The 15,321-nt window shown below is 41.3% G+C and overlaps 2 protein-coding genes across 2 annotated transcripts; one reads left to right on the forward strand and one right to left on the reverse strand.

Annotated features, from left to right (window-relative positions):
* Positions 1-205: 205 nt before the first annotated feature.
* On the reverse strand, positions 206-1,278 carry LOC125572226 (craniofacial development protein 2-like). Its single transcript, XM_048732445.1, has 2 exons — positions 1,185-1,278; positions 206-843 (listed from the first exon to the last, which is right to left on the reverse strand). The coding sequence occupies exons 1-2, from the start codon at positions 1,276-1,278 to the stop codon at positions 206-208; spliced, it is 732 nt and encodes a 243-aa protein (XP_048588402.1).
* Positions 1,279-2,135: 857 nt separating this feature from the next.
* LOC5515399 lies at positions 2,136-15,079 on the forward strand. Its single transcript, XM_048732001.1, has 5 exons — positions 2,136-2,228; positions 2,308-2,460; positions 6,602-7,845; positions 8,656-8,733; positions 9,363-15,079. Exons 3-5 carry the CDS (start codon positions 6,804-6,806, stop codon positions 14,384-14,386), a joined length of 6,144 nt encoding a protein of 2,047 aa, XP_048587958.1. The 5' UTR covers positions 2,136-2,228; positions 2,308-2,460; positions 6,602-6,803; the 3' UTR covers positions 14,387-15,079.
* The last annotated feature ends 242 nt before the right edge of the window (positions 15,080-15,321 follow it).

The raw sequence follows: 15,321 nt of genomic DNA on the forward strand, positions 1-15,321 counted from the left end.
TGGAAACAACAAGACGGTGGTCTGTCCAACAATCAGCGCCACACATGGTCTTTGTGACCCGAACATCCTGTCTGTCTCTTTTACGCACGATGGAATAGTCTATCAGATGCCAGTGCTTTGAGCGGGGGTGCATCCAAGATGTTCTGTTACGGGTGGGAAGTTTGAAGATGGTGTTTGTGATTAGAAGCTCGTGCTCTGCACATGTTTAGAGAAGGAGAAGACCATTGCTGTTGCAATTGCCGACTCCATGATTTCCAATCACTCCTTCCCATATGGAACTGTCGCACCCAACTCTTGCGTTGAAGTCGCCTAGAATAATGAGCTTGTCTGCTTGAGGAACAGTGTTGATGACATTGTTTAGATCTTCGTAAAACTTGTCCTTTATCTCATCCGGGTTGGTCATTGTAGGTGCATAGGCACTAATGATAGTGGCGAACCTTTTATCATTGGAAAGGGGCAGCCTCAATGTCATAAGACGGTCACTTATACCCTTAGGTGGATCAGGTAGCTTGCAAGCAATGGACGACTTAACAGCAAACCCCACTCCTGCTTCTCTTCTCTCTACCGGGCTGCGTCCACTCCAGAAGAAAGTATAGTCTGTACCTCTCTCGCATAACATGCCCTCTCCCGCTAGTCTGGTTTCACTAAGAGCAGCGATGTCAATGTTGTATCTACCAAGTTCGCTTGCGACAAGTGCTGTGCGTCTCTCGGGTCTTTCGGAGCCACCTCTGTCAAGGAGTGTGCGAACGTTCCAGGCTGCAGCGGTTAGTGGTGTGAATCTTGCTTTTAGTTTACTTCCTTTGTTTCGACCGCATAAATAGGGCCCCCTCCAGTCGCGGTAAACTGGATAGGGTAAGGTGGAGCAGGCAATGTTTGGGACACCTTTTCTAGTCCTCTCCTCTTGCCATGGAGGTGAGCAGTGCGTTCCTAAATAGGGCTGCTCAGTCACTCAGACTGCTGCCGAGATCCACTGCTGCTCCAGTCAGTGAATAGCGACCCTATGGCCTGAGCCGCCTATGTGCAGGTTTGCATCTACGACTTCCAGTGTACCCACACCTGTCGCTTCGTTGCGTGCCTGTCGCCACAGGACTTTGGATTAGGGTGATGAAGTGAAAAAAATGATAGATGACTTGCGCTATAAATTTTGATTTAAGTGAAGAAGAGTTGCGCATCGTCGACCTCACTCTCTCGTCTGGAGCCATCATGGACCAGTGGCAGGACAATGTCTAGACGACTGGAAGACAGAACCAGATGCAGTGGATGGCCAAGATAAACCATGGATGACTTCACTTGCCCTTAACACTCCACGGGTGCTTTGTTGCAGCCGCCGTCTTCCCCATAGAACAAGTAGTATCTATCGGGGGGTTTGCCGGTGTCCAGACTTTTTGAGAGCCTTTCCCATGACAGGGTATGGCCGCAAGGCAGCGGAGGTTTGAAATCAGGGTTTTCCTTCCCCTAGGTGGACTGCCGACCAAGGCTGAAGAGCTCCACCTACCCGAGAGGGAATATACCGTCCCTCGCTCGGTCCCTAGGATAACATTTTGTCTAAGACAGGTGCACCACGTGAAGGTAGTTACCCAGGAATTAGGTGACCAGAGCCGTGAGGAATAGTCACCCTATGCACCTATATGCGAGTACCTCTTGCGTGCCATCTATAGTATAATTGTAAGTACAATAGGGGCGTGGCTATACGTTTCGAAATATCTTGCAATATACCATTATAAGTTAGTATATGGATTCTTAGCTCTCAGTGTGAACTCATAATAGCCACGAGGGTCCAGCGCGCTCTCTAACGTAAAGAAAAATTCAGTAGGGGCCTTTTGTTTGCTATTCGTAATTTTAATTTCAGGAACAGCGGGTAAATTTTGCTCTTCTAAAATCGTTGCAGAATGCCACTTAAAATACATTCAAGGCTCACCCCCCCCCAAAAAAAAAAAAAAAAAAACAAAAAAAAACAAAAAAAAAAAAAAAACAAGTTGAATAGTTGTCGTCCGATTTTTCAAAATCCATTTACACATAATTTATGTCCGGGACTTTCTCAATCATCTTTATTTATGCTGTCGAGCCGCACCTAACTCATATTTAATTAATTCACACCACTAGGCTTTTTCATCCAATAAGATTGCTCCTAGTTTCAATAGAGTGCAACCGGGCATTTGATCGGAGTTCGCATCTTCCTGCTACAATCGGAGCTTTTATCTTTCTAAATCTTTTAGTTACTTCAGCCGGTAAGTTTTATTAATACCTTACACTTCCCTGTTAATACAGTACCAATAATTAATAGTTAAGGTATCCATTCTTTCATAGACGATTGTTATAAAGCCCGGCGCACACGGTAAGCAAAACTTCATTCGTGCAATTTGCTCACTGCATCGCGAGGCCAAAAACCGTGTGCGGACGTCGATCGAACGAAATCACGTCTCACGAGCAACTAAGGCAAGATTATCACCTGCTTGAACTGTGAGTTTTTTGAAATTATTTCTTTGCTTTGAATCCTACAGATGATAAGGTATATTCACTAAAATACTTCTCTTGATTGTGGATACATTATGAAGGCTTAAACTTTACGTTTTCCTTCGTATAGAGTGAGGATGTGCTTCATTTGTTTTTAAAATTTATTTTGGTGGGAAATTGTCAAAACACAGGGAGTTTGAAGCCGTTTATCTTTAAGGTACAATAAATCTAAATCAAGCTTAGCAAAAATGCCGTTTTAATGTGAAGCTCGATAATTTCACATGCTAAAAGCAAGTTTTTTTTATGGTAATTTCACAAATCGACTCATTATTCATTATTCACGCGATGATAAGAAGGTCTGGCGGGATGGCTGGTCCATTCGAAGCTCCGCTTGAAATTTTGTTTTTAGCCCTTTTTTTAAGTTCTAAATTGGACTTTGACAGTCCCGAAAACTTTTTAATACACCCAGGACTGATTTATCAACAATATGTAGGCCAAGAAGCATTTTTAACCTCGTTTTCTGGAAGAATAAGAGTAAATGGTCGGCCTGGTTCCGCCATCTTGGATTCTCCTCCAACACGTGCAAGACTACTATGTGGTCTCCTTCTCCTCTGTGGAGACATTAGCCTTAATCCAGGACCAGCTTGGAAATATCCATGTGGCCTATGCAAGAAGCCTGTGAAGTCAAACCAACGTGGTCTTCAATGTGACTCGTGTAACATTTGGAACCATGCGAAATGTATGGACATTAGCATACCATCGTACGAGTCCTTGGCAAATTCGTCCTGCCTATGGCTTTGCCCCAAGTGTGACGCTTCCAATTTCTCTGAGACTCTGTTAAGCGCTTCAACATTGGAGCTCTCAAACTCCTTCAATTTTCTTCCAAGTCAAACTTCGTCCCCAGTTGCTAAAACTACACCAAGAAATTCCTCTACGAGTTCTGTGTTGGAACATGCTCGCAAGAGCTCACGACCACGCCATAAACAAGGCCTGAAGGTATTTAACATCAACTTCCAGAGCCTAAAGAATAAGAACTGTGAATTTCAAGCTTTCCTAGCAACTGAGAGTCCAGATATAGTAATTGGAACTGAGACCTGGTTGAATCCCAGTGTTAAAACCTGTGAATTCTTCCCTTCTAATTACTCAGTATTTCGGAAGGATAGACCGGATGGATATGGGGGAGTTCTATTAGCAGTCAAGGATCTCAGCTGTCATGAGCTTTACGAACTTAACTCAGACTGCGAAACAGTTTGGATTAAAGTCTCTATTAACAGAAGGAAACATGTATATATTGGAGCTTTTTACAACCCTGACAGTTCTTGCGAGGCACTTGATGAGTTAGACCGCTCCCTTTCAAAGCTACAGAGGATGTCTGGAAATTCAGTTATATATCTCGGAGGTGATTTCAACCTTGGAGGAGACATATGCTGGGAAACAAACACCATTGCAAGAGGAAGCCGTCACGTCACAGCTTGCGAGAAGCTACTGGAGATGTGCAGCATTTATAGTTTGGAGCAAGTGGTAGATAAGCCTACCCGTGGTGATAAGATCCTTGACCTGCTCTTTACAACAAATAGCACCCTTGTTGACTCAGTACATGTCAAACCTGCAATGGGAGACCATGGATGTGTGGAGATACAAACCTTAGTTACACCAAAGCTGGCACGCCCGATCAGGAGGAAGATCTTTCTGTATTCAAAAGGGAACTTTGTTGACATGAAAAGGGACCTACTAGAGTTTAGCTCTGTTTATTTCACAAACTTCACTGTTCGATCATTGCAGGAAAACTGGGACATGTTAAAAGGAAAACTTTCTTCTCTTATGGAGGAATATATCCCTGCTAAAATGTCCTCAAGTAGGTACAATCTCCCTTGGTTTACTCACAATCTAAAAAAACTCAAAAGAAAAGTCCAAAGATTGTATAACACCCAGAAACGTACAGGTTTGGAAAGTGACAAAAGGAAATTTAGACAAACTCGGAAAGCCTATAGATATAAGCTAAATAAATCATATGGAGATTATATAAATAATTTGCTAGGGTCCTCTCAAAGAGAACAACCTAAGAAATTTTGGAGATTTGTGAAATCAAAAAGGCAAGATAACATGGGTATTAACCTACTTCATAACCAGCATAATATTGCTGTTTCAAATAGCCTAGACAAAGCAAATGTCCTCAATGGTTATTTTTTCTCTATTTTTACTAAAGAGGACTCTAGTACAGCACCAAGCTTAAATCCAAATTCATCAAGCCCAGAAATGGGTAAAATCATAGTCACCTCAAATGGTGTTCAGAAGCTTTTGAATTCAATTGATTCAAATAAGGCTGGGGGGCCTGATAAATTGCCAACTCGTATTTTAAAGGAATTATCCCAAGAGTTGGCACCCCTATATACACAACTTTTCCAACAGTCCTTAGATCAGGGAAAATTACCCATGGACTGGAAAATTGCCAATGTAGTACCAATTTTTAAAAAAGGCAAAAGATCATCACCAAATAACTATCGACCCGTTTCCCTTACATCTGTTACTTGCAAAATTTTGGAGCATGTAATATGCCACCATGTTTGGCAACATTTGGAGCAGCATGGCATACTTAGCGATTTTCAACATGGTTTCCGTAAAAGGAGGAACTGTGAAACACAATTAATTATAACATGCCATGACTTAGTAAGCGCCATAAATCAAGGGAAACGGGTTGATGCTTTTATCTTAGATTTTTCAAAGGCCTTTGACCGAGTGCCGCATAGACGACTTCTTTACAAATAAAGCTATTATGGCATCAGGGGTAGCTTGCTGACCTGGATGGAAGATTTCCTCACCCAGAGATCACAGTGTGTAACACTAGAGGGTGCAACATCCAGTCAATGCTCTGTTACCTCTGGTGTACCACAAGGAACAGTTTTAGGACCACTTTTGTTCCTGCTTTTTGTAAATGATCTCCCTCTAAATATCTCGTCAACTATTAGGCTTTTTGCAGATGACTGCCTTTTATATCGCACTATTGATGGCTCAAATGACAGCCTAGCTTTACAAAACGATCTTGATGCTCTAAATAGATGGGAGAGGGATTGGCAAATGGCCTTTAATGTGGAGAAATGCCACACTATGTGCTTCTCCACAAGCAGAGCGAAAATTCCAGACCATCCCTATATACTTAACAACAGGATTCTAGAGAGGGTTTACCATCACTCCTATCTAGGAGTACTACTCTCAGGGGATTTAAAATGGGATAAACACATCGCACAAATTACATCTAGTGCAAATCAGACCCTTGCGGTCATTAGAAGAAATTTTAGAACAGCCTCGGTAGACTGCAAGTCTAAACTCTATTGCAGTCTAGTTAGACCGAAGCTTGAATACGCAAATTCTGCCTGGTACCCGCATCTCCAAAAGGATAAACACCGCCTTGATATGGTGCAGAGGACTGCAGCCAGAGTTTGCTATAATAATTATTTGAGGGAGCCAGGGGTCGTAACAAACATGCTAAGAGAGCTGGAGTGGCCATCCCTTGAGGGCAGACGGACTCTCTCTCGAATGTCCATGTTCCATCAGGTTGTTTATGGAACTGTGGACATTGAGAGAGAGCCCTTCTTGGTTCCGATGGACCGGCCTTCAAGGAATGGCAACTCCAAGCGCTTCCATATAACACATTCCAAGTGCAACCAGCATGCAAATAGCTTTTTCCCGTGGTCTATAAAATTTTGGAACAATTTACCAGGTTCAATTACCGACATAAAAGAAAAGGGCAAATTCAAAGAGAAGCTTCAGCAGCATTTAATTGATAATGGCCAGTGGTTCTAGTATTCAAGTTATAAATTAATTAAGCTAAATTATTTAATTGAATTACTTTATTGGAAATTATTTTATAAATTTATTTTACAAATTATGAATATATTGTACTGTATAAGTTATGTAAATTATTCCAGATCTGTATATTTTTACCTTGTATTTATTTATACTGATGTGATACCGACATGGTTTTATTAGTTAATAAAGTAGATGTAGAGTTTCAGCGGTGAATACTGTCCCATTATTCCGAGATAGCGGACCAATCAGAGCAGGCATTCTTATGAAGTTCCCGCCAAGTATCTACTAAATGTCTTTAGTCTAATAAACTTGAATACTAAAAGTCTTCTCTAATCAACAGGTTGTCTACAGATTCTTTGTTTTGCACTTCTTTATTGCTTGGAAGTGATAGAAAACTGGTCTAAACGTAGATTGCAGTTTGGTAACCACCAAACACAGGAAAGAGTTCTTCAAAGTGGAGCCATGGGGCAAGATTCATCTAAAAAAAAAAAAAAAAAAAAGGAAAGTCAACAATCACACAAAGTGGCCCCAGAGCACCAAATATGGGTGAACATGGCAGTAATATTGAAGAAAGATTTGCAAAACAAGCATCACATGGTGTGAAAAGCATTCATCTGAGGAGTAATAGAGAAGAAGACAATATTGGCAGAAATATGGCAGAGGAAAAACCTTCTATGTTTGCAACCATGGCACAAAGCATTGGTGAGGTGAACACCAACATTAAACCTAGCTCATCTGAGGAATTATCCTGCCATATATCCAGCAATGGGCCAATCACAAGAGGGGAAGACACCAATATTAAACCAAGCATGGCAGAGGATGTATCCTGTCATATATCCAGCAATGGGCCAAGCACAAGTGGAGAAGACACCAATATTAAACCAAGCTTGGCAGAGGAGGTATCCTTTCATATATCCAGCAATGGGCCAATCACAAGAGGGGAAGACACCAATATTAAACCAAGCATGGCAGAGGAGGTATCCTTTCATATATCCAGCAATGGGCCAAGCACAAGCGGGGAAGACACCAATATTAAACCAAGCATGGCAGAGGAGGTATCCTGTCATATATCCAGCAATGGGCCAAGCATAAGCGGAGAAGACACCAATAATAAACCAAGCATGGCAGAGGAGGTATCCTGTCATATATCCAGCAATGGGCCAAGCATAAGCAGAGAAGACACCGATATTAAACCAAGCATGGCAGAGGAGGTATCCTGTCATATATCCAGCAATGGGCCAAGCACAAGTGGAGAAGACACCAATATTGGAAAACCAAGCATTGAATTAAAGACAACATTGCATGAGACTACCAACATTTTTCCAAAAATGATTAAGAAAGAAGCAGATATTGGACCAGAAAATAAGAAGGAGGATGAAACCCAAGATGTTTCTTATAACATGCATAGCTGCATTGATCCTTGCCTGATGGACATGAAGACTAATAATCACACTGACAATGCTCACCAGTTCAAGAGACAACATCCCCAAATCACATACTCTCAATCAGAGTTGATGGATCTTAGAAATAATTCCTCTTCACTCACAGATTTCCACATATTTTGTCTGCATAGATGGCTTCCAGGTAGGTTTTTTTGCATTTTCTTCGCCTGAAATTCTAAAAATTCTTGTACCTTTTTGTTTTCATTGTGTGTCATTTGTATTTTTTTAAAGTGGTTGGGATCTTGAAATGGGATAAAATGACACATCAAATTCATCTGTTATTTTCATGGTTATTACAAATTACAAAATCCTAATTAAGAAAAAGTGTTTGATCAATCATAGTTCATATAGATCATATATTATATAGGCCTGAATTCCTATTATTATTTGCTATTAAACCCCTCACTCTCCATTCCCAGCGCTTCCTATCCCTCCTTTCCCGGGAAACACTAAAAAAAATAAATTATTTGCATATAAAAAAAGCTGTGCGAGGTACAAAGCACATGGAACCTTTTGTTTAAGTTAAAGATTAACGACGTTAAATTCTACACTTATTCTTTTTCCCTACCAAAAACTGGTACTTGACTTATCCTCGGGGAGCCAGGATGTCACGGAGATTGGGCTTAACGGGGAGCGTGCGAGAAAGAAAGAGGAGAAAAAGACGTCTTTCACACTCCTCTTTCTCTCTCGCGCGCTCCCTGTGTGCCCGATCTCCGCGACGCCATGGGTTCCCGAGGATGATACTTGACTTTGTCAAATGTTGCCTAAAGAAGTCTTCATATAAAAAGAAAATTTGGCAAAGTCAGTTACTAGAGTGAATAACCATATTCATACATGACTTTTTGGGTATTTTGGTTGATTCCCTTATTAAGTACACTATTTGCTTGATTGCTTTAGCTAAATGCTTCATTTTTTACCACAGAGGGCTAATACAAAATGGTTTCTTTTACAGCAAATTTATTAAAGCCGGAAGCTGTTAAAGATGCTAAAAAACAGACACCTGATCTTGAGTTCAAAAAATGGACAAAAGGTAACATGTACTTCCCCTTGTCGATTTAGTCACATGTGACCTGCCTACAACATGGCTTAGTCCTGAGTTTCACACTACGAATTTTGTAGTCAAGCATCGTAGTGCAGTCTGTGACTCAAGTTGTAGAGGTATCGCGGGCAAGTCGCATACGACTAAATCATGCTGTCTAAATCAGCTTTAATGTAGACGAAGTTAGTTTTCAAGAAGAACGGCGTTTGTCCAAGGCCTTAGTGTTTTATATAAAAAAAGAAAGGTGCACGGCTTATTCAGGACTCTTTGTTTGTTTAACAAGAAAGCCTGTATCAAAAAGAGTCTGGCACAAAATTTTGAATTTATTTTTTTTGAATTTATAAAACAACCTGTTTAATTATTTAATACATCACAGATAAGTCACTCGGCTTGTAAAAAGTATATATTCATCAAACACAATTATTGTGTTTTCACTTTAAAGTATCCTTTTCAGCCACACCTTATTTACTGTTTCTTATCCAAAATATTTAAAGAAATTTCGAGATATCCATCTGAAAGGAAAGTTGAATATGTTCGATCGAAAATATAGCCTTGCTTCCTTTTCCAAGCTGATATTTGTCTACTGTCCTCGTTCACAATAATGTGTTCTTCTTTTACAGGTATTTTAGATCATGCAGGAACAGTTTCGGCAATTAGTGAAGTCATAGAACCCCTGAAACGAAATTTGACTGAGTTGTTCAAAGCGCAGGACTACCAAGCCCAGCCTCTTGATCATCTTACAAGACGTTATTACTCCATGTTAAAAGTTATAGATCCTGTTCGTTGTCATGATGAGGGTGGCGAAGGAGTTCTTAAGTCGTTCATTCAAACCTATTTAGATACTTTTGTGGTGTACTCTATCGATGCCAAAACCTATTGTAGAATGACTGAGAGGCAGCATGATGTCGGTCAAGGTGACGAGTCTGTTCAGAGAAAACAGGATGTAGTGATCGACCAATTGCGCCAAAAAAACTGTAAAGCTCTAAATCCAGAATTGAAGGATATCAGTGATACTCCAGCGTTGCCTCACGGGTATGAGTATCGCCTATCTTCTGTCAATTCAGAAGAACTTTGTCATCTCAAGGAGCAGCTCAAAGAAAAAGTTTGCGATTATCTGGAGCCACGGTCTCAGCCAGTTTTCGTTTCTACTTTGTGCCACCTGCCAGAATTTGGCCCTCTTAAAGAAATAATAGGAATGGTTAGTGGAAAGCGCTTCAAGTTTGGGAAATATCTTGTTGACGAATGCAATGATGTATTTCAATTCACCCGGATCAATGGGACTCTACACACGGTGTCGTTGAGAAAAAAAATAAGCTCGAGTAAGGCAAATCGGCCGTCGGATGTCATGGAACAATATTCACTTCACAGTCCTGACAGAGAAGAAGAGAATACCCATGCCACTGATCCCTCACAGATGAACATAGAAGACAACTCATCTGACTCAAGTCACCTCGTGTCATCGAGTGATGTAGAATCTGAAAAAGAAAACTCTGGGATGGGCAGTCAAACTCCTGTGTCAGGAAAAGACATTATAGAAAGCCTCTTTTCACCGTCTAGCGATGTCCGAACAACTTTGGAACAGGATCAACAGAACGTGATTCATACGGTTTCAAGCCTTGTGGCATCAACTGAATGTTTGACTGGGGAAATCTTGGTTTCTTCGAAACAAGGTCGTACTACTGGTGATGGCATTTCATCTAACTCTAGTGAAAATATTGCTGCAGACCAACAATTATTTGATGAATTGAACTTGTTAAGAAAGGCATGCGAGGTACTCAAGAGACACGGTGGCCCATTACCAATTGGGCATCTTTCAAGCGATTCACAAGTTCACAATTTAATAAAAAGAATACATAACATCTCAAACAAACCCTTCAATTGGCTTAGTTTTCTAAAACGATGCAGTGATACTCTCGATTTGACTATGGACACAAGAAAGCAGTGGTGTGTTTCTTTGAAGGTTTTTGAGAATTGTCAACCGTCAAACAACGTCAGCGAACACCAACAAACTTCAAATAGCTCAAACAATTGCCTCCAAAATGGCACCGAAAGCCCTTCATCAGTTGCCATCGAGAAGGAGTCTTCGTCGTTAAGTACAGGGATTTGTGTTGATGAACAGCTAAAGAAAGAGCTGATCGAGCTATTAACACTTGGAAAGCAATCGAAGTGTGGCGTAAAAGAAGCTAGTCAATTGCCCAACGTGAAGGAACTCCTCCTTCTTTTCAACTCTGAGCTGTTCAGTATTGCAGGCTCATCGGCCGTTTTACTCAGCTTTCTTTCCTCAAACGAAGATGTGTTCAAGTTGGATCTCGAAAACCCCGGGCAAGTCTTGTTTCGGCTGCAAGGGGTAGGTGATTCAAGACTAAACACTAAAAAACACGTGGAAGATGCTGGAGATATATCTGTTCCGTGTGACAAGCAGGAAAGCTTAGCTAAAGTTCACTTTCAAGGGAAAGATGAAATAAAAAGTCAAGCTTTCTCTCTTAGTCCCAAGAAAACCCCAGTTTCCTCAAAAAGGGATGAGCTTCACGATTTAAAAGTGAAGCTAAGACACAAGCTTTATGAACTTCTGAAGACACAAACGGAGCCTATTGGCGTTGGGTCGTTTTGTGAACAGCCCAGTTTACAAATTCTCAAAGAAAGCATTAAAAAAGCCTTGGAATCTGATGGCAAGAAGTTCAAGTTCGGTCGATTTCTTGTTGAGAATTATAGTGACGTCCTTTGTTTTACCTGGAAGACCAATTCTCTGCACACTATAGCGTTGAAGAAAAATGCAATTTCAAATGAATGCCCAAAGAAAACGTCTCAAACTCTTTCGTCACAGGTGAATAAAGGTAATGGGCCCTCCTTCTCAAGTCCTGGAATCACACATTCTGTATTTGATAGCGACAAGTCGTCACTTTGTGAGGATTCTGATACAGGGATCTCCAAGATGAGCTTGTATCATAGCCAGGAACCTCGTGTTGCGGAAGCAGGCAGTATAAGCTCCCTTTCGTCCTTCTCTAGTGATGTCGTCTCAGCTGAGGAGTCTACAAGAATCCACGATGGTTCATCATATGAGGAAGAGCCAACATCATCCATTTCAGAACAAGAGCAGGACACAAGTGACGACATTTCATCTGTTTCTAGTCATAGCATTACTACAGTTCCACGGTTATCTCCAGATGAATTGAAACTCCTGAGCCGGGTCTGTCACCTTTTGAGAAAACGCAACGAACCATTGCCGATTGGGCATATTGGAAACGATCCCGAACTTCAGGAGCTTATATGCAAAATTCATGTCACAACATTTGATTCAGCAGAGCCATTCAAGTGGAAAACGTTCCTTGGCAAGTGCAATGATACTCTGGATTTGAGTCAAAGAACCTTGAAGGGTACACAAGAGTGGTGTGTTTCGCTGAAAGAATGTCATAAAAAACGTTGCCCAAGCACCACTTCTAGATTAACCGATAATTCATTGGACGCACATACTTCTAAAGATTCAAATATTACAGAGCATGCACCCGTAAAACTTTCAAAAAACCAACTGCGAAAACTCGACTCAAGTCTTAGAAACAGACTTCTGTCGTATTTGCAAACAAATTCTGGAGAGCACGCGCTTAGAGACATAGTGAACCAGAAATGCATTCTGAAAGGCGTGCAGGTAATGAATAGTCTTCTAAAGCCTTCTTCGACCGAATTCAGTTGGGAGGCATTCCTACATAGAAATAAATACATGTTCAAAGTTATTGGAAATTATGATAACATTATGAACTGCAAGGTATCCCTAAGTCCAGAATTCCGGCCTTTAGACAAGCCGAAGGGACAACCACAAGGTTCCAGACCTTCTAACGAGGTACAGTCAAAAGATTCAACGGTAATGATTTCAAAAACAAAGTTACGCAAACTCGATGTGAAACTACGGAACCGGCTGTTGGAGTATTTGCAAGAGAGTCCTGGTGGAAATGTACTAAAGTACATTGTAAAATGTAAATGCATCAAAGAAGAAGTACAGGAACTCAACACTCTTCTCAAACCGTATTCTACCCAATTGAATTGGGAAACATTTCTAGAGAGAAATAAGTACATATTTCATGTAAGAGGGAGTGATAGTGACATAATGAGCTGTACAATATCTCTGAAGTCACAGTCGCAGCAAAGGGAGGAACTTTCACAGGGCTTTGCATCAGCAAAGGAGATCTGTCTCTCCCAATACGAGTCTTGCCTTCTACAGAAAGTCCTGTCTTTCTTACATAAGGCCGGAACAGGAGAACATCCTCTCAAAAAAGTGGAGGAATGTAAACCAGTGCGACAAGCTCTCGAGAATTTAAGAGCTGATCTAAGAAAAAGTGGTCGACAGTTTGACTGGGTGACCTTCCTTGCCATCGCTCGGAAAGTGTCCTCAGTAAACGTATCTTGTCTCGAGACAAAAGACGAATTAAAAATAAGACTCTCCGCAAAGCCGAAGGACCCGAATGTGGATAACTTACCCACCCAAAGTAAAGTCAATGGCGCACCGAATTCTAAGGTCACTGAATTGTGTGCGGAGGCGCTGAACGCTGCCAATCTCTATTCTTCAGTTGACACGAGTGAGCCAAGCACGATTGATGTCAACGGCACAACAAAATCTGTAGTCGCTGGAAGAACAAGTACTGGGATCATCCACAATGAAATAATTCAGGATTGTCCTGCAAATGTATGTTCTTCATTGCACAGGATTCCAAAGGCTAACATCGATGAGTGTGATGATGCAGTAGCCTTTGGTAACATCGTTGGGATGGAGGTCTTGGCGGCTTCGGTTGGCAGAGCTTCAAGTGATGGAAAGATGACTATTCCACCAACAGAGCCTTGGAGTGAAGCTTGGTCATCTTGCAGCATTAGTGAAAACAAAGAAACGGCCAAGCTTACTAACAATTATGATGCTACTATCTATGGTACCTCTTCTGGCCAGTTATTACCATGTACCAAGAACAATGGAGAAGCCTGCAATGGCGACGATGGAGAAAGCCCCCAAGACACCTTAGAAGATCGCAATGCAGCTAGAAGCGGAAGTCGATATGAGACAGTCGAGGGCAGTAAAAGAGCGTGTAAGAAACCCTCTTCGCCTGAAGAAACGTGTAAGGAAATCTATTCTCCTAAAGAAATGAGCAAGGAGGCATCGTTACCAGAAGAACTTTTCAAAGAAATATCTTCAACTGAAAAAGGGTGTCAGGAAACCTCTTCAACTAAGGAAGTATTCAAGGAAACCTCTTCAACAGAGGAAGCCTCCAAGGAAACCACTTCAACTGATAAAGTATGCAAGGTAATCTCTTCTAGTGATAAAGTATGCAAGGAAATTTCTCCCCCTCTTCTATGTGCTGTTACACCTACAAGTTTACCATGGGGTGAAGTCCACCATGTTAACTCTCCCAAGGAACGCCTTGCTGCCTTACTCTACGATACCTTTGAAGATTCCAATGGTTTTCTGTTGAAAGCACAAACTGTATTTCGTTCGCTGGGTTTGGCTGATGTGCACATTGAGCCACGCACAGTAGCCAATGTTTATTTCTGTATCGTGTGGATCGGCGATTCCCAGATAACTTCAACAGCTGATGAGAGTCTAGAGACCGCCAAGAATAAAGCCCTTACGAAATGTGTGCGTTTTCTCATGGGGATGTACCACTGAACTATTTAGGGACCGCCACTAAACTTAGAAAGGTGTATGAGAAAATGCCAGAAAGTAGAACGCGCAGCTTTGCTAAACATGTGTCGCTCAAATGTAAGGTATTTTTAATAAATCGTATTAGAATTCTCTAGCAAAAATGTTATAGTTGCATGTATAAATTAGTTAAGTGTAGTCCTAGAAAAGTCTTACTTGCTAACAAGATGGACTCCTCAAATATTAAATGTGGAAGAATTTATCCCAACATCAAGACCTTTTGGAACGCAGAGCCCCAATTGTTATTATTATTTGAGTTCCTCACGTTATCATGTATTGGCTTTGCTTGAACAGCGTCTGTTAACTTCGGTGACGTTAGGGAGTGTTTATTAAATACACCGAGGGGGGGAGGGAAGGAAGATATTGAGGGGGGGGGGGGGGTTCCGAAAATGTTTAACCACCAAAACGGGGTCTCCGAAAATAAAGGTCCTCTAAGGGAAAAAGAAGGAAAATTTGGGGGTTCTATAAAGGGGGGGGGGGGAGAACACCGAAATGAAAGGGGGGCTCTGCAATTGGTGTAATTAATGAACACTCCCTTATACTCCCTTATATGTGTGTACTCAAGAACGTGTGCCTTTTTTGATATTGTGCGTTTGGTTGTCTGTCAATACAAGGGCTGGTGCCTAACTTTTTTTAAAGGATTAAATACCTTATATCCAACTTATGTGACGAATGTTTTACTGTGAAACGTGCACTACATTATTCCGAATACGGGCGCTTTTGTTGCTAAAAGTACGTTAAATCTTTTGTGGCAGCATTTGCAAAATAAGTTCGAAGGCGTCGTTGCGCGTTTTCCTACCGCCGAACCGACTTTTGTCTCTGTGACACTGATGTGTGACTTTCGTTCAACCAATCACAAACGCTAATGCAACTGCTTGAGTACTGGGCCATTGGCTGCCCAG

Source organism: Nematostella vectensis, chromosome 9 (genome assembly GCF_932526225.1).
Source record: "Nematostella vectensis chromosome 9, jaNemVect1.1, whole genome shotgun sequence".
In the NCBI taxonomy this organism is placed as follows: Eukaryota; Metazoa; Cnidaria; class Anthozoa; order Actiniaria; family Edwardsiidae; genus Nematostella; species Nematostella vectensis.

What these genes read in the sequence shown, in the direction of transcription:
- LOC125572226 (XM_048732445.1), bottom strand. Translation starts at nt 1,278, where the DNA reads ATGGTTTATCTTGGCCATCCACTGCATCTGGTTCTGTCTTCCAGTCGT. An exon ending in TGATGGCTCCAGACGAGAGA is followed by an intron (nt 844 to 1,184) that starts GTGAGGTCGACG and finishes TACCCTATCCAG; the next exon opens with TTTACCGCGACTGGAGGGGG.
- LOC5515399 (XM_048732001.1), top strand. Translation starts at nt 6,804, where the DNA reads ATGGGTGAACATGGCAGTAATATTGAAGAAAGATTTGCAAAACAAGCA. An exon ending in TCTGCATAGATGGCTTCCAG is followed by an intron (nt 7,846 to 8,655) that starts GTAGGTTTTTTT and finishes TTTCTTTTACAG; the next exon opens with CAAATTTATTAAAGCCGGAA. An exon ending in GTTCAAAAAATGGACAAAAG is followed by an intron (nt 8,734 to 9,362) that starts GTAACATGTACT and finishes CTTCTTTTACAG; the next exon opens with GTATTTTAGATCATGCAGGA.